Genomic DNA, 25346 nt, shown 5'->3' with positions numbered 1-25346 from the left:
GCGCCATGGAGCCGCCGCTGCCCCTGCTGAGCGGCACCGCCGCCATCCTGCTCCTCCTCCTCCTCCTGCTCGTCCCCTTGGCGTTCCTGGCAAGGAGACGGCGTGGGCGGCGGGCGCCTCCCCTCAGCCTGCTGGTGGTGGCCGGCTCCGGTGAGTAGGGGTCGCCGCCAGCGGGTCGCGCGGCGGGGAGCCCGCGGAGGACGGCGGGAACTACAGCTCCCGGCATGCAGCGCGGAGCGAGGGCGACTGCGGGGCTCACTGGGCGTCCCGGTGCGTGCCGGGAGTTGTAGTCGCGGTGGAGCCGTAGCCCTGGGCTTCTTACACGCTGACCGGCGAGAAAATAATGCCGGTCTTTGTGCTGTTTGACGGCGTTTTTGTAACGTCAGGTGATTTTACTCCGGCCAGGACTGGTAATGTGCTTGTTTTTCTTCAGTCCTGTCAAATCTAGTTTGCACATATTAAAAAAATAAATAAAAAGGTTTCCCAGGTGAAGAAATTCATCAGTCGGTTAAGACTCACACAACGCTCAGACCCATTATTACAGACTTCTTTGAATGCTCAGACGACTTTATTAAAATCTGTGAAAGCTTCAACAAGCCATCGCTTACGAGAAAATCCCTCCAAAAATGTTTGAAAACTGGTGCATAAAATCATGTGGGGAGGGGGCAAATTCTTGCGCCTCGTCCAGCAGCGTCAGATCCTTGCTGGGCCGGGACACCTGGCTTCAGTAGCAAAGGTCTCAGAGGAGGCTGATGAAAGCTGACAACAGGAGGCAGCAGGGATACGTCCAGCTCACTGTTCTGGTCTGCAACTTCCAGCAGCGCACAAAGCAACACATCCCATAAACGCTCGTGTACATACTTCGGGGTGCAGCCTGATGTTAGGCTGATCCAGCCCCAGGTGAGCAGACTTCCTTCTACACAGCCACACCGTCTTCCCCCTCCCCACTTCACCGTTATTCATATACCCCCAGTTCTAGAAACTAAACTGACAAAAAAAAAAAAAAAAGAACAACATGCCCTTCTCTTCAGCCTACTGCCAGTTCAGCTCCCCGAACAAAGTGACCTTGCAGTTAAAAGCTCGACACCCATGCGAGGGCAGTAGGTGAGGCATTTTGGCTGGGGCTGGACTGTCTGGTGCGTGGCATTCAGCTTTTGCGCTGACCTAGCTGCAGAGTGAAATTGCTGCCTGCTCGTTTCCAGCATTACAAGCTGGGACGGCGCAGTCCCCGAATCTGGTCTTCCAGGCCATAGGCTGAACACTCGGGCGGGTCAGTGAGAGTTACACATCCAAGGTGCAGCTCCTATTCAGTTTTATTTTGACAGCTGGACTTGGGTATGGTCTCTGAATATGGACTGCAGTGTAACTCTACCCAATTATTTTTGCGTGATGTATAGGACATTAAACACAAATGTCTCACTTCTGTATGATCCTGTTTCAATCTCATTTAACTGAAGAACTTCCATCCATATAGCTTCAGTGGGACCTGAATTGCCATTATGTTACTTAAACAGTCTCAATCATCCTTTAATTGAATCTTCTCCTTTCAGAAGAGTGTGACTGATACTATTAGTACTAAAAAATTTTAAAAGGGAAAGCGACTAATTCAACTGAAGAAATGGAAAGTTACATAATATTTCATGTACTAACAGCAGTTTATTTTGTTTTTACAGGAGGGCACACAACAGAAATCCTGAGGTTACTTAGTTGTTTGTCAGAGTCATACTCGCCTAGACATTATATTTTTGCAGACTCAGATAAGATGAGTGAAGCTAAAATACGTTCTTTTGAACAAAAAAGGGCTGAAAAGTTCTCCAATTCCCAGGTAACTCGTTAAATATGCTCTTATAAGATAAATTGATCTCAACATGACATTCTAATTCAAGGCAATTTAGAAGTGATTCTTTAAAAGGTTATTTTTAAGATCAGCATGTGCCTTTGATTTTCTAGCTATTGATAATCATTTTCACTAAAGTTCAGCTAAAGTGCCATTCTGTACATACTGGATTTTATGTTGCTAAAAGTGAGCTAAATAAATGAAATTGATTTATGTTGTACTAGAGAGACCCTGAAAATGCAAAGTACTTAAAAATAGCAAATGCCATTATCGCTTCCAATTTTCACTCCTACCTTCCTTACTTTCTTTTAAAATGGTCTTTACCACTGGTTACCATGCTAATCCATTTAAAACAATGGGGGAACATAATTGTAGCAAAAGTGACTGTAGAAAGAAGGCTATCTATTGCTTAAGAAAAGCACGCTGAAAAAAAACTCTCTTAATTCTGTAAACTAGTTAGTCACAGAAGCGTTACTTGTAGCTATAAAAAATATTTGTATAGAAATATGGTGTGGGTTTTTTGTTTTTTGTTTTTTTTTTTGGTGGTGTTATTTTATTTTTTACTTTGGCATTTCCCTCAGCGACATAAGTGTATATTTGAAAGGATTATTATCTAAGGTTTTATCTAAGAAAACCTTGACTGAAATTGTATTCCTTTTGTGTTTCTAGACTGTGTTTTACTTTGTTTTTAAAACTGAGCATTAGTTACACAAGTGTTTAAAAGTATTTCATGCATCTTAATGTCAGTAGTTTTCTGGTTGAAGACTGAGCAAACACTGAACTCCTAAAAATAATGAAAAATCATGAAAATATCCTGAGTATCTTTTTATCAAATGTTTTCTTGCTTTGAGCCAGTTGACTGTATCACTAACAGACCAGCAGTATGACTCTCTGCTGATGTAAAGTGCAATCTGATGTCCAGTGGAATTAGTAGAAAGATTACGTTTTTATTTAGAAAATGGAACAAGTACAATGGAAATTAGTGTTTCAATTACAAAAATCTTATTCCTTTTGAGCAAGCTGTACAACATGTCATAAATAACTTATTTATGTGACATTGATTTCTAATGGTGCACTTACAGTATTTCTGTTTTTTCAGCAACACTGATAGGACTGAAAACTAGGACTAAGTACTAATGATTTTCAGAATAGACACTTTCCTTGTAAAGCAACTGCTGCTAAGATGAGCAACAAGCTCACTTAGGAATGAAGTTTTTAAGTTTGTCTACCCCACTTTCAACTCTAAAGGTGAAGGTTCCTTGCATTCCACAAATGGCTGAATCGAGTGGGGATGACTTCATTTACAATTCAGTGTGTCTGTCCCTTCTCTTGTTGTGTACTGAGGATGAGTTTAGTTAAGTGGCAGGAGGTATTTCATAATTCAGAGAAATCTTGTTTGGTAATTAGTCATTTGCATCAAGAACCATATTCACTTATCTGAAAAATGTCCAACCCTAAGTTATTAAATTTCTTAAAAAATACGTATTTCAAGTATTAAAAAATGATGTATTTTTCACTAGTTCACTTAGTTTTGCTAAGCAACTTCCCTTTCCTACCCCCAGCCAACTGCTAACGCATCGTGTAGTTACATTTTCCTTGAGCACTGAAAGCCAGAGGAACGTACTTGGCTGCATCTGAGTTTGCTGTCTGGATAACAGATGCTCGCTTTACTTTGGCCATTCTTTTTCCACTGAGCAAAAATATTCAGAGTGAAATAGAAGATACATTTTGGAAAGTGAAGGTCACGTGCCTATAGCATATATTTGCCAACTTTCAGAGTATGCTTTCAACTAATGTGTGTTTTGGCACTGAGGGTGCTAGAGTACATACCCGTTTAAAAATCACGTTAGTGGCTTCTTGCAGCTTTGAATAAATGAAGGGGAAAACTCTGAAAGCTTCAATCCACAATCATTACCTTCCTCTTCTTGTCAAGGAAGTATATTTTACCAGAACTAAGGAATGGACAGAAGACAGATTAGAATAATGATCTAAGAGAAAATCAATGTATTTCTGTAGCAAATTACCATGTAAAAACCACAAATATAACCAATTTATCTTTCTGATATGTGGTTTAGCCCAGATCTAAAAGCTGCAGTATTCAGGCAGAAGGAAAAGAAGCTAAAAGCAACATCTTGCTTACAAGAAACAAAATGCTGCACACCTACCCACCAAGTCTTCTGGAAAATAAAATCCAAAAAGCCTCCTAAGAGAAGCCCCTGGTCATCCTATCACTTTTATTATCTCTGGCTCCCGACCTGTAACCACAGTAATTCTACTTGGTTGCCCCCACAGCTGATAGCCAGGTTATCTTCTGCGCTCAGCACAGAAAACCTGCTTCAGCTCCTGCTGACTTAGTCTAGCGGCAGAAAGACAACTTACATATGTTGACTGAATAACACACATTCTTCAAGGGATCTTGTACCCCCATTCACCATGTCTAAGAGGACAAGCCAGATTAACTTGCCTTTACATAATGCTCACTTGACCACTTTCTTTTCCATTATGTTTCATGAAAGTTATCATGCTAGGAAATCCTGTTTGTCAGCATGAAAAAGGACTACATAAAACCAGTTTCTTTGGAAAAACTGGAGTATATTCAGTTGAGGATACTATAACAATTCACAGCAATGACAGTTTTCCATGATGCATGCATGCAACTTTTCCCTGCACGCTTGCAAAACTATGCTATTAAATAGGTAAGGACTACATCACTGGTTTTTAAAATTGCAGTACTCTGTCAACATCATAGAATTGCCAGTTTGGAACATTTGTCTTCAAATAATGAAAAGGTTTCTGATTCTGCTACAGCAGTAAGAAAAATAAATGCAACAGTATGAGACCATAGAAGGTAGGGAAGAGTTTGTCTGTTTCTGATATCAGACATATTATGCAGTTTTCCAACAAAAGATTCAGGAGGTGCCTTTGTCCAGAATACTAACAGTACTCCATTAGATGAGAGACTGGAAAAACACCTGGCAGTGGCTTTTAAACAAACAGAATTCTATTTTGTTCCCCAGCTAAACATTCAAGAGTCAATCGATGCATGGGCTGAAGTTCTAACATACGATACAGACGTCAGTGTGCAAAGTTTCAAGCATGTATTGTGAAGAATATAGTTTATATAGAACATAGATAAAACCAGTTTGATCTTTACTCCAATTCTACAACTAAATTTCTACTTCGATACTATTTGGGGTCCCTGCCAAATTTTGATGATTTTTTTTTTTTTAAATGATGGAGAAAATTACATGCAGTTCTTTGGCAAGAACTTTATTATTTAATACCATTCTTGCAGTGAAGGGAACATCCGAATACTTCTACTAAAACTTGATCTGCCTGAAACTACCTTGTCAATACATATTTCTTACAGGATGGCATACTATGAAAGAGTCTAAACTCCACTTACAGCATTTCTTTTTATCACCTGATCTCTTCCAAAGCTTTAAGAAATAGTGATAACCAGAATCCTGTTAAATGGGGAGCAGGGGGCACATTTGTTTTTCCATATTTTGTTATCAGACTAATGCAATCAGTTTCAACACCTTCAAATAAAATATAAAACAGCCAGTTTGTAACATCTGTTAATGCCTTCCAGTATTACAACAGTTAAAGAACCTTATTGCAATGAAACAAGATAATTTCAGTCAAGAAAATTAACTTAATATTGTGCATTTCTAAGGGTTCTTTTTTGTTTGTTTTAATTCTTTCCACTTCACATAAAAAAGACCTCAGTTACAGCTATTCAAGACTGATTCGTAGTTTGTATTTAATGTGCAACTATTGGTAACATCATCTTTCCTAGTCACAAATCACCAGGGCTAAATTGTGTCAGTCAGATATGGTGTAATTGAAGTAAATGGGGAATTTTCAATATGTATAATGATATTTAGAGTCCCTCACTCCCAATATGAATTCTGCCAGAATGTTAGTGATCTGGTGTCCCACATGAAGTTAGTGACCACTGTCCAGATCTAAACAATATATTAACATCACTGGACAATACAGTATACTTAATGTATTTGTTTTTCATCTCAACAATGACAAATTGAGCTGGCATCAGGACTGCCCTCGGCTGTAGCAATAATTCTTAGGTGTGGTTCCTCTATGTCAAAGACATCGGGGGAGAGTGCACGAAGCCTGATTACTGTTGGCTGCATACAGTGTTCTGAGACAAACAGAAAACATCCATATTTTGTTAATTTGATACCTTTTACACACATTGGATGATCTCTAATTTTGCCTAAGTAAAAAACAATGAATAGTTGCCTAAGTAAAAAACAATGAATAGTATTTTTTTAAACTTATTTTATGTTCTTTCCTGTTTTAAAATGCAAATATTTTGCATTTTGAGTATGTCTTGCATATTCTTCTGAATATTCATCGAGTACTCACTTAAAGGAGAGTGATATTTGCTATTACATTTTTAATAGCATGCACTGGACATTAATTGAGAAATGTCGTTACATTTTCTGCAGTGTAAATCCACAACGAATTTAAGCAGGCAATGAAAAGAAGAGTCACCTTGTTTGGACTAGTTTATGAAAACTAGAAATGTGTCTCGGTGACCACTAGGAGGGGCACTAAGTTAACATACAGCAGACGAAGTTGCTCCAGCTGAGTTGTTTTTAAATTTAGGAATGTTTTAAAGTAATATTGGAAACGATTTAAAAAATAAATATATAGTTTTAGTATTTTGTTTAACCTCATTCCAAAGAGTGCTAAGCATAATAGTGAATAAGGCATCTAAGAAAAGATTTCATACCCAAATATTTCCAACCTAGATTTAAAAAAAAAAAATGTTGGCACAGATAGGTCTAATAACTCTATAGAAGGAACAACAACATTCTTAGAAAAAATAACAATTCAGCTTTATCATGCTCTCTTACAGTTCACCCTTGATCGCATTCCCAGAAGCCGCGAGGTTAGACAATCTTGGACCTCCTCCGTGGTAACAACCCTGTACTCCATACTTTATTCCTTTCCTTTGACCTACAAACTGAAACCAGATTTGGTAGGTAAAGTAAATTTTAAAGTATTGAGAATTTGCTAATCTTCATTGTAGAAGCATTTGGAATATCGAGACATTGCAGACTGTATCACATATGTGTGCTTAGTTTTACAGTTCACAGGACATACATTTTTGAATATTAAAAGCTGAAAGAGATATTGTAGCAATACACCAAGAAACAGAATGGTTTCACGCAAGGGAATTAGACCAGCAAAACTAGTGTCCTTTCTCAAAGTTTTCAGGTAACATTAGGGAGTGAATGCCAGTAGAGCTACCACAAACAGGTTTGCAGGTTCTTGATAATATCTCTTCAGGATTGCGACAGCACAAACTATGCCTGAAAGCCTGGTTATCTTGTTGGCTGGTCTTGCTCCAGAAATGGTATGACCAGTCTGGAACAGACAGGTTCAGACCAGCAGAAATGTATACAAATTCAGTTCTTGTGCTTACATGGAATTTTCAGCTAGATACATATGTATTTAGTCTATGGCAGGCTAACAATTATCTGATGACAAAAAGCATCACTGCCAAAAGACCAACTAGAGCCTCTCACTTCTAGTAGCTTTTTCTAGCTGTTCACAAAACCGCAATCCCATGCTAATTACAACATGCATTTTAAAACATTCCACACATTTTATCAAGTCAGAAGCATTCAGGGTTGTCAGATTATAGAAATAAACAAAATAGTAAGACATATCTGATCGATAAAGATTTTTGTTAATGCAAGACTCAGAAGGTAGTGCATTGGACTCCCTGGTTTGACTCCTACCATTCTCTAAGAAAAATTTTGGTAAAATCTGACCTCTTGCTAGAGTTGTCATATTAAGGTATCAGATATCCAAACTTGGGATTTAAAAGACATTTTAGCAGAATTTCAAATTATTATTACTTTTAATATTTAAATGATACCTGTATAAACTTGTGCAGTTGCAAGTTATTTTTCATAATTTAGTAACAATGTATATACACCCACAGAGGATGTTTGTAAACAGACTTTTTTAGTTCTTGTTATGAACTGTATGGCTCATTCCAAAGAGGCTCAAATATATTTGTGTTATTTTGAACATTTAGAGAAGCTGCTGTGAATTGTATGATCTCATGGGCTTCAGTAGTACTTTTCAGTTCCTATTAGATCAAAAGCTACTTGCTTGCTGAAGTTTTCAGGACAGTTTAATGTGCAGAACAACACAGTTTCTTTTCAGTCCTTTTTTTCAAGCCTATTAACTTGGGACGGAGGAGGGGATACTTTTCTTTCTACAGTGATTTTAATTTGGGGGGGAAATATTAATGGGTAGTTTACATGAAGCAGATATCTTACAGGAAAGGTATCAGATATTTAGGAATTACCTTGCTACACCACTGGTTTCATTTGATGTATATAGATTTTTAAACTAAATATTGCAAAAGAAACTGACTGGAAATCCCACTGTGTAGCTTAATATATTACCAAAAGTGTCAACAGGATACATTCTAGGAGAAGAGCAGCAAGTTACTAATTCCATGGTTCCTCTGTTTACAAGAGAAATTTAAAGTGATGGTGGGATTTACATGTAGAATTACCAGAAATGTGGTTGGAGTTGATAAACTATGATAAGATGTCAAAAGCTTAATGCTTTTGAAAAACACTTGTCCTCATAAAATTAAGAATACATTTTAGCAAGGCCTATAAGACCTTTGCAGTGTTTAAGGGAAACTCTAGTTCAAAATTCTATCCAAAGATTCCTTATCCATGATTAGAAAAGGGCTTGAGGGGAAGGAGTTCCCAAATATTTTTTGCCAGGTACTATCATTGGCCACAACATCAGCTGGTACTGCCACTGGCAGGAATATTTCTGGCTTTATGCCTAATCTTATACCACTTCAAAGTAGCTTTGCATACTACTTGCATACTATACTACTAGTTGTGTATGTATGTATCTCATAGCTTAGGAATTCTTCAAAACACAGTAAGTCAGAGAGCTGTAAAGATTTTAAAGCACTTATCAAAGTAAAGCGGTATGGGGATTAAAATGCCCCGCATTGCCAGTGAAAAGATTCTGTGTGGTACGTGAAGCAACTGGTAATATTTAATTGCCTTTAGAGGAAAATGTTCTCAGTGAATTGCAACTCCCCCTACTCTTGGCAGAACATAAATGATTAGTAGTTTAAAGACCCCAAAAGGGTGGAACAAATGCTGGAGTTTACAGGATTAATCTATAACTTTTGGCATGGAAACGAACACCTGAATATAGAAGCAAGCACACTATTACATCATGCTGAGAGTTTCGTATTTTTGAACAGTAGAGCTTATGAGTAGAGTACCGTTTCAGCCTAGGCAATTGTTTTTGTTGAACTGCAAGAAGGAAAGACACATTTGAATTGCTTCTAAGTCATTTATACATACATGTGATCCCCAAATCTTTACACTTGCTTTTAGGCTTGTCACAAACTTGTTGTTTGAAGGAATACTAGCTATATCCTTTGAAGTCTTTTCCAGACACCCAAAAGCTAGAGAAAAGCAGATTTGTTGCAGTTTCACTTTAAGGAATGCGGGATAAGAGAAGTAGTGCAAAGGGAGACAGAAACCATTAGGTGGACAAAGGCAAGTTTGGAGCAGATAGGCTTAGGCTGGCATAACTCGCAAAACTATCCAGCCAAAATAGCTACAAGGGGAAAAACAACAAACCTAGCAGCACAGGAGTTACTTTATATGTACTTATTTACATGAGCACTGTGTCCCCTTTTCGTCTCACACTGATCTTCTGGCAAAGCTTCTTAGTTTACTTTACATGAGAAAGCAGTTTCATGTAACCCTTCTTCAAGACAGTGAGTTCAGAAAGAACTGAACAACTTCCAGGAGACCTTTACTGTCTTGCAGGACTTGACCCGCACTTAAAATGGGCCCCCAGAGAGTTTAAGAAATGTAAAAGTTAGTTGAGTTGTTCAGTTTGAGATCATATTCAAGAGGCCCATTTCTGAGTTATGAGCATCTGCACTGTGCAAAGTTAAATCCCTTTAGAGGTATTAAAGCAAGTAACAGAATTAAGACGTCAGAAGTGATGATTGTCTTGTGTTCTTATAGCCAAATACAGAATTATAGAAATATAGGTATCAAAATGTTTTGCAGGCACATCTATGCTGGGCAGTTTTTACAATATGTCAACCTTATATGGGCTTCCTATGCAGAGACCTAAAATTCCAGGAAAGCAAGGCTCGTGGCAGCACACTCTGTCTACACCTTCCTTCCCCCACAAAAAAAAAAAAAAAAAAACTTAACACCATCAGCTGCAGCCAGATTTAATATGCACTTATAGACTCAAAGACTACAAAATCCTACCATGAAAACAGGCAGCTGGTCAGAGAAAAGATTTTTATTGCCTTCATTGAGAGAAAAGTTGAGAAGAAACTTAAACCCAAAATAAAGTGTTAGAAGATCTGCTATCTAGGGAAAGATGCAAATCCTGCTTAGACAGATACAGAAAAATAGACGAGCTGCACAGAGATTTTCCCAAAGATAGAGAAAAGTTATTGAATCTTTTATATATTATTTGTTGTCCAAGAAGGCATAATGCTACAGCCTTTCTATAATGTGCTTAGAGGCAGTAGCTACAAGTTCAGAGGATCCTAGTCTTCAGTTTTCTTGCTCCTCACAGAGCTATTGTCTTTGTAGTCTCTGGGCCAATCTGCCAACCCTGAAACCAGGTCTTCAGGTGATCCAGCCCTTTGGCTGGATCACAATTGCTCCAGGCATTCTGGCATACCGCAAAGTCAAGCTGAAAACAAAGGATACACACGCACCGCACAATAGAAAAGCGTACAGAGATTGCATCCAGCCCTCATTTTCAGCCACAGATGGGATGTGTAATTGGGTCAGTGCTGGACTCTCCTTCAAAGCTCCGCAGCTCCATTCATTACTGCATCGTGCATCCTAAACTTTGGGGACGCTCCTCAGCAGTGTCTGTTGCTTCAGTGCTCTACAGAGCCTGAGATAAGCAGATATTTTCAGGCCACTGCTGTTTGGAAAAGCCAGGGTTAAATCAGGCAAAGAAGGCAGTCCTTCCACTTTAGAGCCTCCTTCCCGTGGGAAGTCTCCAGTAAGAAGTTTACATTTGCACAGCAAGTACAACAAGCTGTGCTGTCTCCCTCCCCACCAGCTGTCAGCTGAATAGGACTCTCCTTTTCAAACTTTTATAGAAGCCTGAAATCTGCACAGCTGATTATGCTCCTAGCAGCCTACCGATTCTCGTATGACTCATCTGAGGCCTGCACATCCCATTACACACACTGGTCCCCAGGCTGGTTAAATTCACTACAGCAAGCTTCTGGAGTTGTTACAGAAGTATTCACAGCAAGCTATATGAAAGGAAATCATTATTTCATTTAGCTAAGATTTTCCATTCTTTGTACCCTGCCTAAAATGTCTGAAGTTCATAGCGCTTTGATAAATTGCTATGATGAATAATAAGCTATTGTCCCGTATATCACGATTCTTATTAGAACTTGGTGGAAAACTACAAAATCTGGGTGGTGACATTTTTTCCTCTATTCACTTCATAACAAGTGAACTTTGTATAATACAGTATTAAGACTAGCTGGTTCATTTTTTTTGTTTACTGAATCCTTCTCCCCTGCTTATAGTTCTTTTGGATCAAATTGATTTTACAATGTCTGATCAACCGTTGTTCTTCTAAGATCAAAACGGTCAAAACAATGAGTGAGAACATCAGATTAAGACCAGTGGTTTAAGTTGTATAGTCTAAAAAGAAAACAAAGTGAAGACATCCAAATTTGTGTTGTAACTTCCTAGTGTTAATGAAAATGAGTCATGTTTGCCCCTCCTCTACCTTGTATTTTGTGTGCTGTGCACAGCTACCCTGCGGCCACTATGTCGAATTACCCTCTGCTGACCAGAGATAAACATCTCAAGCCATTCAGGTTAGCAGCTTTAAAGCTAGCTTGGTAGCTGTGTCTTCTGTTACCACCAGTCAGACATGCCTCTAGATACCACATTTCAGAAGGGGGATCGCAATAGCAGTAAAGATTAACTGAGATCTTAGCTTAGATTTAAGTCCAATTTAAACTAAAGGCTGATCAGTCTTAACTCATTAGCTCTGTCATGAGCCTAATGCACACCCTGGTCACACTACTTCCACATACATCATACAGCCCTGTTTCAAGCGAGCAGTCTCACTAAACCTGACAGCTGAACCAGGCCCCTGCCATCCAGCGCAGACTGCTCACACCTCTAGGTTTTGCATTGTGAAGAAGTTTCAGGCAGGTATTTGATGCAGATTCTTGTTATAGCAACTACAGTTAGTATAGTAGTAGCCTCAAAAATGTTAATATACTACAAAATGTAAGTTTTAGCTAACCTAAAGTGCCTATTTAAAGTACTACTTAAATGAATGCTTGACTAATGAAAGACACATTGAGATTTGCAATTAAAGGCCCATTTCAAGTCACTGTTAGTATGTATGATTTAATTTAATCTTTGGATTTCATTTCTCCTTTCCTTCCAAGTAAAAGCAGGCTATTATAATAAGCATTACTTTTTGACATGAGATGAGATGCTCTCTTACATTTAAACAGGCTCTAGAAGGTTTGATAGTATTTCTCGTGGCTCTCTGACCAAGCCCATTGTCAGGCTGACACTCAGGCAAGGTGACAGTAAGTGCAATAACAGCTTGCTGAAAGACGTCCAGCACCTAGTGTTTGTAGCTGCAGGTGTGGTTTGGTAACTGCCATTCCATGTGCTTGGCACAGGCCCTTTGCTGAATTGCACTGTGACCAACTTTTTCATCTACACAATGTCAAATTTCTTTTACTTCCCACAAATTTAGAAGTGGCAGCAATAAAGAACAGGCCATTGGTACTCCATGGTAATGTAGATAGGGAGTTAACTTATTCTCCAGCCTGCATCTGCCATGGTGAGCTTGTTCTTTTTTAAGCAACCTTTTATCCATCTCTGAGTTTTCTTACAAGGCTCACTCATGCCACTATTTCCTCACACAGATGTCTGGCAGAGACAATGATGCTTGGCTGGTCTCATTGACAGCCTGGGTGTTAAAGTTTTAATAACCAGCACCAACCTTCCAACAGACTTGAGTATTAGTACAGCTTTCTTGCCTGTCCTTCAGCATTGTTTTTGGCTGATTGGTTCTATGATTCTCATTTTACATTTGGTAGCTAGGCTGGGGAGAATGCTGAGCTCACATCCCCTTCTGCTTCCGTGTATCTGCAGCATCATTTATGGGGATGGAAACTATCACTCCAAAGACCTTTTCTTTCCAGTCACAGACCTGCTACCTTTTGCCTGATTACAGGGGCAGTTAAGTAGGGTAACGAAGGTTAGTTTAACCCCCCAAAAAAGTCAAACTTGCGCATTTCTGTATGCATCCAAATCTAGATTTTCAAACTTACCTTCATAAGCTGTTGCCTAACTCCTGAGACTTTTCATGACCCCAGTTATCTTTCTTTTCAACATGTAAGCCCTTAGGCATACCCAGAAACAGACCTGAGCTGTTTATGGCTTGATGGCATCAAGTAGCCACATTCCTGAACTCTGCTGAGGTCCAGAAACCAGGAGTTTCTCTACTACTACTTTGCACATGGAGACTGATGCATGGCACGTCAGCGGTGCTCCTTGCCTTGTCTCTTACCTCTGAGGACAGTTGACTAGTAACTCAGGGCCAGGCAACTAAGTGTCTAGAAGGCAGAAGTGACAATGCTTATTGCTGTTATGATTAAATCCAGTTGTATCTGGTCCCTAGTATTTTATGGAACTACTGTTTTCCACCTCTAGAAAAACCCACCAGGTAGGATTTTTGTCTCCCTCTCTCCAGCTTTTTTTTTTTTTTTTTTAAAGTGAGAGCTAGGAAAATGAGGGATTTGATGATGCTTCCTAATACATTTTTATTCTTTAATGAAAATAATACTCCTATCGAAAGCAGAAAAAGGTAGTGCACATTAGGAAACCAACTGCACAGTTTTCTAATTTAAGTCATTGCTCTCCCACATCTCTCTTGCGTTCACTGTTCTTATTTACCCTTGTCGGGTAATCTGCCTTAGAACCACACAAGTCTCTGCTTGTTTTGAAGAGCACCTCACCCACTGTGGGTATTATGTGATAATAACAATGGAACTGTAGCAATAAAATGCCCAGGAGTGGACTAGAAATGTTTCATGGCAGTTCTACAAGCTGTAACTGGTGACTAGCGTGAACACAAGCTCCTGCTATAGAACACTGGAACTATTGTTTTGTGCTCATGGTCATTCCAGGGCTTGGAGAGTAGAAGATAAAAGGGTATCTAGGTATGATTCAATTCTACCTTAACTACCTGATTTACATCAGACTACATATCTAGATTTTTTGTCCTGGCCTGAGAATGCAGGTATATTCAAGCAAGAAATAGTGTGAAGTTTTAGCTGTTTATACAGAGGTTTTAGAGGGAAATGAACTGGGCAAGATCTTTATTTTTCAAAAGGAATAGGCCAGTAGCTAGTTTAATGACCTTTATATTGTTCAACCTGACTTTCTTCTTCCTCCCCACCAATAACAACAATAACAGGGAATTGTTGGAGAAGGATCCTGCTTATTTTAAACATCAAAAAACACCAAAAATATTAAGGCGGTTCTCTGTTTGTTTTTTTTTTTCTCCTGATTACCAAATGGACTTGTATTCCCTAGAATTCCTGATTTCTGTCACAACTGCAGTACCTCCATGTACACCGACAATTTATCTTTTGAAGCCTTTTAAATTTAGTTGCTATGAAAAAAGTCACAAATTTTCTGTGTTTGCCATCAATGCAAATGCATGCTAATAAAAGCAATACTCATCATACCTGGAGATCTTCACCGAGAAGGGTATACAGGAATCTTGATGCATCCCCTCTGAGCAGTAAATTACTGTTTTCCTGGTGTTAAAGTAGAAAATATTGATATGAGAGAAAATAAGTACCAGATCCCAAATCCCATGCTGACATCACAGCAGAGTCATGAATACAGCCTGGGTTTCTTGGCTCTCCATGCTTGCATCTTGATCATGAGCTCACAATGTAAATAAATTTCCAATTAAAGTTTGAGATATTTGTTCATCAATACTTTTTTGTTTGTTTAATTTTTCATTAGAAGAGTCTCCCATATTAAGAGAGCTGGTACCACAACTACAGGGCTGTAATGCTCACAGTTGTGTTTCTCGCAGACTGCAGGTGCTGCTTGGGATCCCCTGAGCTGAATCAGGTCCCTGAGAAGCTTGGGAAAAGACATGGTAACAGCTGAGACCAAGAAGCCCATTACACCTACCTTTGTAGCCACTCAGTACTTCTGTGGGTGAAAAAAAAAATTGTTCAACTGGATACTTCATTTTACAATGCATTAATGTGAAATTTTCATACAGTAAGATAATATTAAAAACAAGCAAGTGGAGATGAGCTCATGAGATGCTGTAATTTGCATGGTGGAATACAAATGAATTCATTGCAGATTCTCTCTTACTTCTCATGCCACAGAAAGGAATAACCCCCCCAACAAAATACCCACAAAACACACAAATTCGTTATTGTACTCTGAAATCACAAAAGGCAATAAACTCCTGAAATGTTAAAAACCCTAGCTCCTACTTAACAAAAGCAGAAGTCCAAAAACAGCCCATGCATAAAAATGAGTATGTTATTATGGTTTTTCTTTTAATTGTCCTCTCCATGTCCAAGGACTTCTGCAGAGCTTTCACTAAATCTAGCTGTTCAGTTTCCCTGTCACCGTAACCATTCTCGGTTCCATTTCCCTTGTTTCTGAAATATCTTCAGGTTATTCAATGGTCAGATTTGTGGTTTCAGGAGTGAGGTTTCTTTGTATCAAGACAGCCTGTTCTGCTCCCTGTTAGTTTCTTGTTTATGTGTCATTGAATTGTGTTTGTTTACTGTTACTTTTACTGCTTTTGTGAAAGGCTTACTTTTTTGTCTGCCCTTTTTTGGAGAGTTTTCTAAAGCTATTTTTTTGTAAGGTTTCATACATTATAACTTGCTAGGGCATTTCTTTTTTTGTTGTTGTTATGCAAGTCCAGCCACCAACAGCAGCACATTTGGGTCTGTCATTTTTAAATGCCCTCTCCTTTTCCCTTGCCTTCCTTAAAATATCAGAAACAGCTATTCAGATTTCCTTGGCCTTCCCGACAAACCTCAGAGATATCTTGTGGGCTTTCATAAGCTGAACAGTTACTTTTTTGTTCCCAAATGTTAATTAGCCATTGAAATGAAGTATTTATCAACAAAAGCTGAGTTTTAGCAGTCCAGCAAAAATATGAAGAAAATAAAATTTATAAGCAAGCATTTTAGGCTAGGAAGCAGAAAATACCTAATTGCTGCTTTTTTTTTTTTTAACATTGTTAAACATTGTTTACTGGCATAGATAAACAAAGGTCACACAATTAACCCCATTTGGGTCAAACCCAATTTTGTATCCTCCTGTTTTCCTTTACCTCTTTTAGCAGCTCTCTGCCCCCACCATCCTCTCCCTTATTCATGTCCCTGGCTGTTTAGCCCCGTGGGGAAGGGGCATTACCAGGGCAGCAGGGAGGCACGAGCAATGCCCTGACCCCGTGCCTGCCAGGAGCTAGCTGCAGGGCTGCTGAGCTGTAAGGTGTTGGGTTCAGGTGTGTGCGTTGCCCCACAGTCAGCATTACCATGCTACAAGCTGCCCAGCCCCAGGCTGTGAGGAGTTGCTCTGCTCTTGTCCAGGTGGTAAAGGCCAATCTCTGTGGAAATCATTACGAACAGCAGGTGTTAACAGTTTCTTATGCAAATCAAGTCTCACTTTTTTTTTTTTTTTTTTTACTTTCTGACTAGGTTTAGAGGGACTGATGTTGCCCTCATTTGATTATCGTAATTTGGAAATGTAATCAGTACTCAAATACGTGTTCATTAAAGATTTACAGCAAATACATGTTTACATAGTTACAGGAAAATCTACAAGTTTTCTGCTTTTCTCACTTTTTGTTCTAACCAGTGGCTTGACATTTAGTCCCAGTGAATCTGTGAGCTATGGTTTCAGTGTTTGAGCTGGTAAATGTCACTCTGCTACAGTGCTGCATTCACCAACTCTAAAGCAGTTTTTATCAGCAATGGTGCCACGTGCCAGAGTTCCCTGTGTGCCAGACTGCTGGCTTAGCTTGTTTTCTTTCAATGGCTGTAGAAAATATCTGAAACACAAAGGCAAGAACTATTCCAGTTTTATGGGAAAGTGAGTATTATGAAATTAGATTTGTAGAATCACTAAGCATAAATGTTTTATACTGATGCTTTACTTTCAAACCTCCATCAATAAGCAGATTGATTAGTTTACTGTTTAAAAGACAGCTTCCGTTGACTTGCTAGAGGATTTCAGTATGTAGGATTGAGCTTACAGGCCTCGCTGTGAAGACAGGCAGCCAGTTTAAGAGTTGTCTGGAAATTTCTTTGCATTAAAGCTGAACACAAAGGGTGTAAAGAGACCTGCTGTGCTGGTTTCTGGAATGATCCCTTACAGCTTGCTGGCAACAAAGTGAGATGGACCAGTGACCAAGAAAGTCCGTGGGCAGTTGCAGCAGAGGTCAGAAAGGCAACAACACAAAAATTGTCTTTGACACTTTTTTTTCGCCCTTTCTGCTGCTTCTTTGAGGAAGGCTGAACCAAATAAACCAGAAACCATCAGAAAAATATCTCATGCAAGGCAAATATGCTACAAGCAGCCTTGTAGCTAAAGTAAATAGACATTGGGAAACACTTACCCTAAATAGCCTGATCAACCTTGTAGAGGCCCTAGTCCTTTCTTGCCCAATAGATGCCTGCGTCTGCTGCATGGGGCACTAATAATTCCCACAAGATTCCCCAACAGATTCTGCTGGGGGGGAAAAAACAAAAGCCTTGATCTTTGCAAGATGGAAGACATCAATCATTCTCCAAAAGTTACTTTGGCACAGTGTTTTGAAATTCCCAAGAAGGAGAGCGTATCTTCTCTTACAAGCTTTGGGAAGGTTGCAGATCATTCAGCTCCTTTCCATCTTCACGAAAAGTTTGCTGGCTGGAAAGAAGTGAATGGCAGCGTTTCTAGCTTAAAGGTCTGTAACAGGTCCTCGTCCTTAGGGCGTGCATGCTCCTTTCCTCAGAAGTTTCCCTTGTATCTCTTGATGAGTGTCTAGCATTGCATTGCACGTGGTGGAAGCACTGCTGTCTCTTCCCAGTGACAGCGGGAGAGGGAGTGAGTAAGTAGGGCTGGTCAGACAAGATTTTTGGAGGGGAATTGCCCTAATAGTTCCAGGTATGACATGTCTCTAGACACGTACTGAAGGTTAACTGAAGGTTAATTTTTAATGATCAGAAAGGTTGATTAATAGTTCTGACTTAAAGATCACAACCCCAAATTCAGACAGGGATCTATTTGTCTGTTGGGTTCAGCAAGTTTGTACCAGAGTCTTTTTCAGGGCAGAATTCCTAAAACAGAGGATTTTAGAATGTGAACATCTATAGCCAGAGTATCTAGTGGACATTTTGAATACACAGATCCCGTGGCGTCACATCTGCTGTCTCTCGTTTGAAGGGGTATGTGTGAAAGGGCATGAGTTATGATCAGATAATTTTTTTTAGAGATGCTTATTCCATAATTTTCCTGATCCTTTTTCCCCATGCAAGGAGTTTTCCATGAATCAAAGAGCATCTAAGAAGCAGATCACAAGTTATAAACAGCTAGTAGAAGGTATAAATTGAGTATGTCATATCTAAATCTGTATATAGTAAAGATGTTTTATTAGGATTTTATTTTTGATTATTGCTTTTCTGGCTTGTAGCTCAGCAAAGTAATAGCACCAACTCAGTGTGGCCTTTAGATCTATGTATATATTCACAAACAGACCAATTTAATATTATTTCATTACAGAATCTTTTGTGAGTACCTTTAGCTTGGAATTCATTCTAGCTGTGTGTTGCACCCAGTCAAAGTACTGAAAAGACTAGAGCTTTTAGCCAAGTTTAATGAAGGAGGGAAGTAGAACGAAGTATATGGCACAGTGGCTTGATAAACATCATGTTTATTATTAATTCAGCTTTTTATAAAACCTGTCGTACCATCCTCAGCTTCTGGGATGAGGAGAATGTTAGGATTTCTGTGCGACATAAATCTCATCAGTGATTGTTATTTTTTGTGTCAGACTGTAGAAGGTAAGGAAACGATGTGAAACTCTTCCCTTGCTTTAGCTAGCTGGGCTGAGCTTTCACAGGGGCTGGAGGCAAGAAGAATGCAGAGCCAGCGCGAGTCCAGAAGGAAGAGAGGTGGAAGTATGCCTGGGAATAGGGTAGCAGAAGGAGGAGAGTACTGAGAGCACAAAGATGAGGAAGGAGAGGATGGGTGGAGACCTCTCAGAGGGCTGGGCAGAGAGCAGAGAAGCACTGAAATGGAAGACAATGAGGAAAGGACAAGGGAGGGGGATGGGACTCGAATGAAGCAGAAAAAGATCCTGGAGAGCAGTGAAAACGAGGCAGGCAGTACTTGTACTCCAGGTAGCTCTAGTCAAGGAAAGGATAAAATAGAGTTTCTATTTAGCAGCAGCACACATTTTTATCTATCTAGTTAAAGTGGAATTTTGAAACTGAAAGCAGTAGTCAGACTGAATATTCAACTCACAAGAAAAAGCAGTAAATAATTGGACTGTTTTGGTGCTTCTTATATGTTTGTCTGAAACACAGCAGGTTCTGCAGCAGATTTCCTGGTTGATTGTGTTTCTGTTTTTTTTTTTTCCCTGAAAACTTAGAAAAACACTCCAGGTTGATTCATACACCTATGTTTACACTACAGTAACAAGTGCTATTACTAAACAGAGATAGACAAACATGCTTTAATTTAGGTATCAGGAACCATATACCAATAGCAGGATCACCATCAGTGCAAATTAATCAAGCTTGTCAGGAAATAGGGCAAAATGCATGATTTAGTTAACAGGTATGGAAGTTTCTTTGAAATGCTAAAAGGCCAAGTGTGGTTGGCTTACATCCTTGCTTGCCAAGCCAAATATATAAAAAAACGGATTTTCATTCTCATCAGATTGTAGAGTAGGTTTTTAAGCCCCAGCATCGATTCACTTGAAAGAAAGTTCAACAGGAGGTTTGAAACCGGAGAATATGACTTTGATTTCAGAAATATCATATGCAAAGTGGATGTGTTCAGCTTAATCACTTCTTTGCTACGTAGTTGTTAACAAAAGAATTACGCTCTTGCAGTTTTCTTATACAAGTATTTCAAGACAAAACCAGTATACAGTATGTTGGTTCAAAGGGTCTGCCAGAAAACACCAGCAAGTTTTGGATAAATTAAATTAAGATAAACAGTAAAATCAGAATAACTTTACATATAATATCAAGTTTTGTGGATTCTGATAAGAAAGTATTACCTTATGGTCTTCACATCCCCAAACTAGATTTCTGGGTCCATTTTAGAGGCAAAGGACAGTGTACGTGAGCAGGTCAGTAACATCAAAAGCGTCTACTCTTAACCGAGGCAAGGTGCTGTCATCCAGCTTATAAGTGGGATCTCACCATGAAGCAGGGAAGGAAACATTCTGAAATGTTTGTTACAGCCCTGAAACAGAAACTCTATTTTTTTTTCTCCTCCCCACCAATATAACGTTTTTCACAAGCTGTTGAACTTGGAACAAAAATGTAAGTTCATAGGATACAGGACCACGATTTTGTAAAAGAACTCTATTTCCATATAACCCCCAGCTGTGCAGAAAAGTGCTGATTACATGGTAGCAGTTAAATTTAGTAAGAAATTCCTTGCCTGAAACCAATTTTGATACTCAAGTAGTATGCCTGATACATACCCTGCTTTAAAGCTTTTAGTTTTAGGCAAGCTGTTTGTCAGTTTGTCAATGTCTAAGTTTGAAAGACCACTTTCTTTTGCTGTTAACATTTACATGTGAATTTGAGACCCTCTACTACAAGTATGCAACACATACATAGAAATAAGCCTACCTAAGGAAGGCATTTTGGTAAATACTAGTGTTTACTAAAATAAAAAGAATTCTGGTCATGCAGATCAGCTAGTAAGTTTTGATGAAAGTCCTAATTCGTCAGCACATTTTTGCTGAACTCTCAAGTGTTTTGCTGACTTAAGCCAAAGTTCAAGGGGTTTATAACTGAATCCAAGGTTTAGTAATCCTAATTAAACTTCTTTGGCCTTATTATGCTTTAATCTGTGCATAAATCTCATGAGTGATACAACACAAAGCTGTGATTGAGAATGGAAGCTGTTTTAGTTGTAAATCCAAGAGCCCAGGAGTCCTTTCTGCTTCCTTCTTAGGCAGACTGTACCATTTCTGAGCTCTTCTTCTCCTTGAAGAATGAAGTAATGATCTCTTTTGGCAGCTACTTTGAAATAATGTCTTGGGTTTGCCACCCCTTTTTTTTTTTTTACATATTCAATTGCCTCTTCTGTTTAAAATATCTTTGTAATCTTTTTTCTTTTTTTGTGTGTAACATTTAATGTTACTAGAATATGTGCATTTTTAATTCTTTACTATATGAAAAAAACTCATGGTTTACTTCTATAAAATGTTTCTCTTTTAGATACTGTGCAATGGACCAGGAACATGTGTTCCTGTCTGTATATCTGCTCTTCTTCTTGGGCTTCTAGGAATAAAAAGAGCAGTCATTGTGTACGTAGAAAGCATCTGCCGCGTGGAAACCTTATCCCTGTCTGGAAAGATTCTTTACTACTTTTCAGATTACTTCATTGTTCAGTGGCCTGCTCTAAAGGAAAAATATCCCAAGTCGGTCTATCTTGGTCGAATAGTGTAACAACAGAAGACAGGCTTCACCTAAAATAAACTCTGAAAGCTCCTCACTGAAGAAATTCATTCATGTAACAATTTATTTTCAAGGATTCCTGTTAGAAAAAAAAATTGGCCATTACTGGAAAAGCAGACAATAATAAAGATCTCTCTACATTAAAGTACATTTTTGTGTAGTTGTATTTATTGGCATCATATAGGTCTGTTCACCAATACCCATAATGGCCTTAAGTCTATGCCATCTGTTTTCATCTAGTTTTCCTGCTATGTGAATAGCAATTTTTGTCTACAAATAAATATGGGAATTTGTATGAATTGTAACATTTCCTGTAAGGAAACTTTGTGTAGTTTTCTAAATTGTAAGAAACAAAGTCTTGTTCTAGCACAACAGACTTTATTTCCTGTATGCTAGCAGTGAAGTCCCTTGTGAATCCTTAGAGTATAAAAGAAACAGTTATATTAAGTTGGCTTCATGACAGTTTATACTCTGCAGTCTTCCAAACCCCCCAAAGCATTAAAGCAGTATCATTTTTCCTCTGGGCTTGTCAACACCATCCTTATAGTCTGTAGTACACTTTTTGAAAATTTTTGTTCAGTTCTTAAGATAAATAAGAAGGTGACAAGCGTCATGCACAGGCACAGTGTTTATAGATACAAGTGGTACATCCTTCAAAGCTTACATGCTTACCCTTATCGGGGTTACATCACAGAGAGCAAACTGTCACTCGGAAGAATTGAACTGGTTCACGCTCTAATATATAGAGGGGGAAAAAAAGCCTTACTATCTGTTGTAGGGGAAGGAACAGAGATTCCCTTCTCTTTTCCCAATACAGGGACTTTGAGTTTCAGTATATCCTACCTTCTCATTTTGAGCACCTTACTTTCAGCATTATGATACACACTTAAGATTTTGTCATGGAAAACAGTATGCTATCCATAGGAACCATTTTAAAAAATCTGTTTTGTTGGAGCTAAGCATGTGAAGCCTACTTTAGTATTTCACATTCATCTGGCAAAATGTAACTCTACACACTGTTCCACCTCCAAAGCAATATAAACACATCTGTCATCTGCGCACACACAGAGCTATGTGTCTGGCTACAGAAACATATACAAAGAAAAAAGCTCAAAGAAAAGTAGAAATACTTTACAGACATTGTGGTGAAGCCAACAGCAGCTCCTCGTGCTGCCACGGAAGGAGACTCGCACTCTAAAGCCTTTTCCTCAGTGTCAGATGTCAAAAAAGCTGCAGCAGTTATTCGGGTAGGGAACGGGGGATGGCATTCAGCTGAACAGAAACTGTGGGTCCTGCTGTTAGGAAACAGGAGTTAGAAGAATATTTTGCTTTTTGTAAAACATTAAGTGGAAAATGACTGTCATGCTATTGCGAGGCCCTGTGGGGAAACCAGCCGTTATAACCTGTCCAACAGGCTTAATAATCCTGAGCTATGGAGAGACACAATTAGAGTCCCTTGATGTGGTCACATGTGAGCTTGGAACAGACACTTTTTGTGGTTTTTACCCCAGATTGTGTCTGACATTAAAGAGCAGCTAATAGGTTAAGAATACGTGGGAAGGGATCTGTACAAAATATACTCGGGTCCTTGAAAATGACCTGAGTAAAGCAGTTCTGATCTGCTTAACATCTTTTTTTTTTTTTTTTTCCTCCCTCAAAGTGGTGTGAGGACTATCTTATCAGGACTTTCTACACAGTCGCAGATAGTTCAGTAAATTGGAGATAGGCTGGACTTTATTATGGCTAGCCGCACGTTATTTTAGATCAGTGCTCTCTGAGCTGAACCTTGCTTTTAGTTTTACAAGGAAACTGGAGTAGAGGGGAAGGAGGACAGAGGCAGCCTCTTCCTCCGCTCCTGGTTAGGGGCAGCAGCACAGGATCACACCCTGAGGCTCACAGAAGCATGAGAAGAGAACGGCAATGAATGCTCCCATTCATGCACCGCATCCGTGCCTGAATCGCTTGCTGGCCCGGCAGCACGGCCACCTCCCAGGCCGCCCAGCGCATAAACACAGGCAAGGCTCCAACAGCACGGAGTTCACGTGCTGCTTCTGTTCAGAGCAAAGCAGAACATATCCCATCCTTCATCCTGCTGGAGATTTATACCTTTGTGAAAGCATCTCTGGCTGCTCTGTTGCCCCTTACGGCCCTGCCCAGGGCTGGATTTAGGGGTTTGGTGTGCTTTCAAACTACGGGTTCATAAACTTTATGAGTTTGGCTCTGAACACCAGAGAGTTTCAAGAATGTTCTTCCATCTATCACCTGTGTAGTAACCACTGCTGCTGAAGGAAATCACTTGCCTGTTTAGACTTGTAACCCCACACATAAGTGCTCCGAAAGTAGCAGTTGATTTCTTTTCAAGAGACTGCTCTGAAAAACTGAGCTGCTCCAGGCCTTCTCATGTGGAAGAGTTTCATCTTCAAGGTCTTGGGAAGACTTTTTCCCCTTTACTTCCCTCCCAACCTTTGGGAGCAAGGCCAAAAGAATCTCTGCCTGTATTCCCCGAAAAGCATGTTCTTCACTAAATTTCCCAGATCAACCAAACTGAGTCAAAGCAGTGAATGCAAACTGTTTTGTGATCTGGATAATCAGTTAGGGTGTGAGCCCATAAGAGAGTGGGACAATACCCCAGTTCCTTGTATTTGAAGCTATTTTCCTTACTGCGTACTGGCTCAGGCATCAACTTGAGTTAAGGAAATTTACATTTTAGCAGTTTATAATCAGTCTTAGTAAGCGAAAACTTGGGTTAGAAATGACAGAAGTGTGTAAAGTTAAAGCAGCTAGAACTACTTAGGAGAGCTCAGAAATGAAGGATCACAGACTGACTTTGACCAAAGCCTTCAGCAAGAGACTGCATTTGTAACCATGCAGAGTACAGAAAAGAGTTCCTGGCTTAAACTCTGTTCAAGGAAGTTTTGTTATCAACCAGATTGACTTTTCCTTGAAAAGATTATCTCAAGTAACTGCTAGTTCTCTCCAAAAGCGGTGGAGCCGAAGTCAACTATCGTTTTATTATTGACTAGCTCTTATCTTTTGTTTGTAGTAGGTGGGTACAGCCAAACTGTCATTGTTCTGAAGGAAAATTGCATTCTTCCTGCTCCCAGCAGTGAAATGTAAAAAAGTATCCTGACAATCTACCCCAAAGACTTAGAGTTCACTGACTAGATTCCTTCTGTTTAGCTTCTCGCATTTTGCTGTGTCTCATTCTTTTCCTTAAATATTAACATTGAAGCAAGCAGGTTTGTGTTGTATAAATTTTACTCCAAACCTCTGTCATATATTACCTCTTCTTTCTCCATGTCCAAAAGAGGAAAACAATATCTTATAGATTTAAACAAAAATAGGGAATAAATATATTTTTTTCAAAGAAAATAAATATTACTTTATTGAAATACCATCATCAAAACTGGCAAAGAATCAAAAGAGAAGAGAAGGCATCCAAAAATTCCTTCATTTAGTCCTAGCCTGGAAATTAAAAATTAAAAATTTAAAATGAGTTTAAGTTATCAGATTGTTTTATCAAGATATGCATTAGTTGACAAGCATTAAATATTCAGAGTTGTTTCACTTTTGACCTGGTTGTCTTCTAAGGGAAAACACATGGTGCATATACAATAAAAGCTGGTTAATTTTATTTAAAAAAAAGTACAGAAAATAAACGAGGAGTGCCAGTTGGACTGCAATAAAATA

The 25346-nt window shown here is 39.1% G+C and overlaps 1 protein-coding gene across 1 annotated transcript; it reads left to right on the top strand.

The window, feature by feature from the left end:
• Positions 1 to 5: 5 nt before the first annotated feature.
• On the top strand, positions 6 to 21804 carry ALG14 (ALG14 UDP-N-acetylglucosaminyltransferase subunit; the record flags this gene model as incomplete). The annotated part of the gene is made up of 4 exons (XM_083847553.1): positions 6 to 150; positions 1674 to 1825; positions 6726 to 6848; positions 21417 to 21804. The coding sequence occupies 4 exons, from the start codon at positions 6 to 8 to the stop codon at positions 21645 to 21647; spliced, it is 651 nt and encodes a 216-aa protein (XP_083703679.1). The 3' UTR covers positions 21648 to 21804.
• Positions 21805 to 25346: the final 3542 nt, after the last annotated feature.

This window comes from Anser anser (genome assembly GCF_964211835.1).
Source record: "Anser anser genome assembly, chromosome: 8".
NCBI classification, from domain to species: Eukaryota; Metazoa; Chordata; class Aves; order Anseriformes; family Anatidae; genus Anser; species Anser anser.
This window is presented reverse-complemented; position numbering and strand designations above follow the sequence as displayed.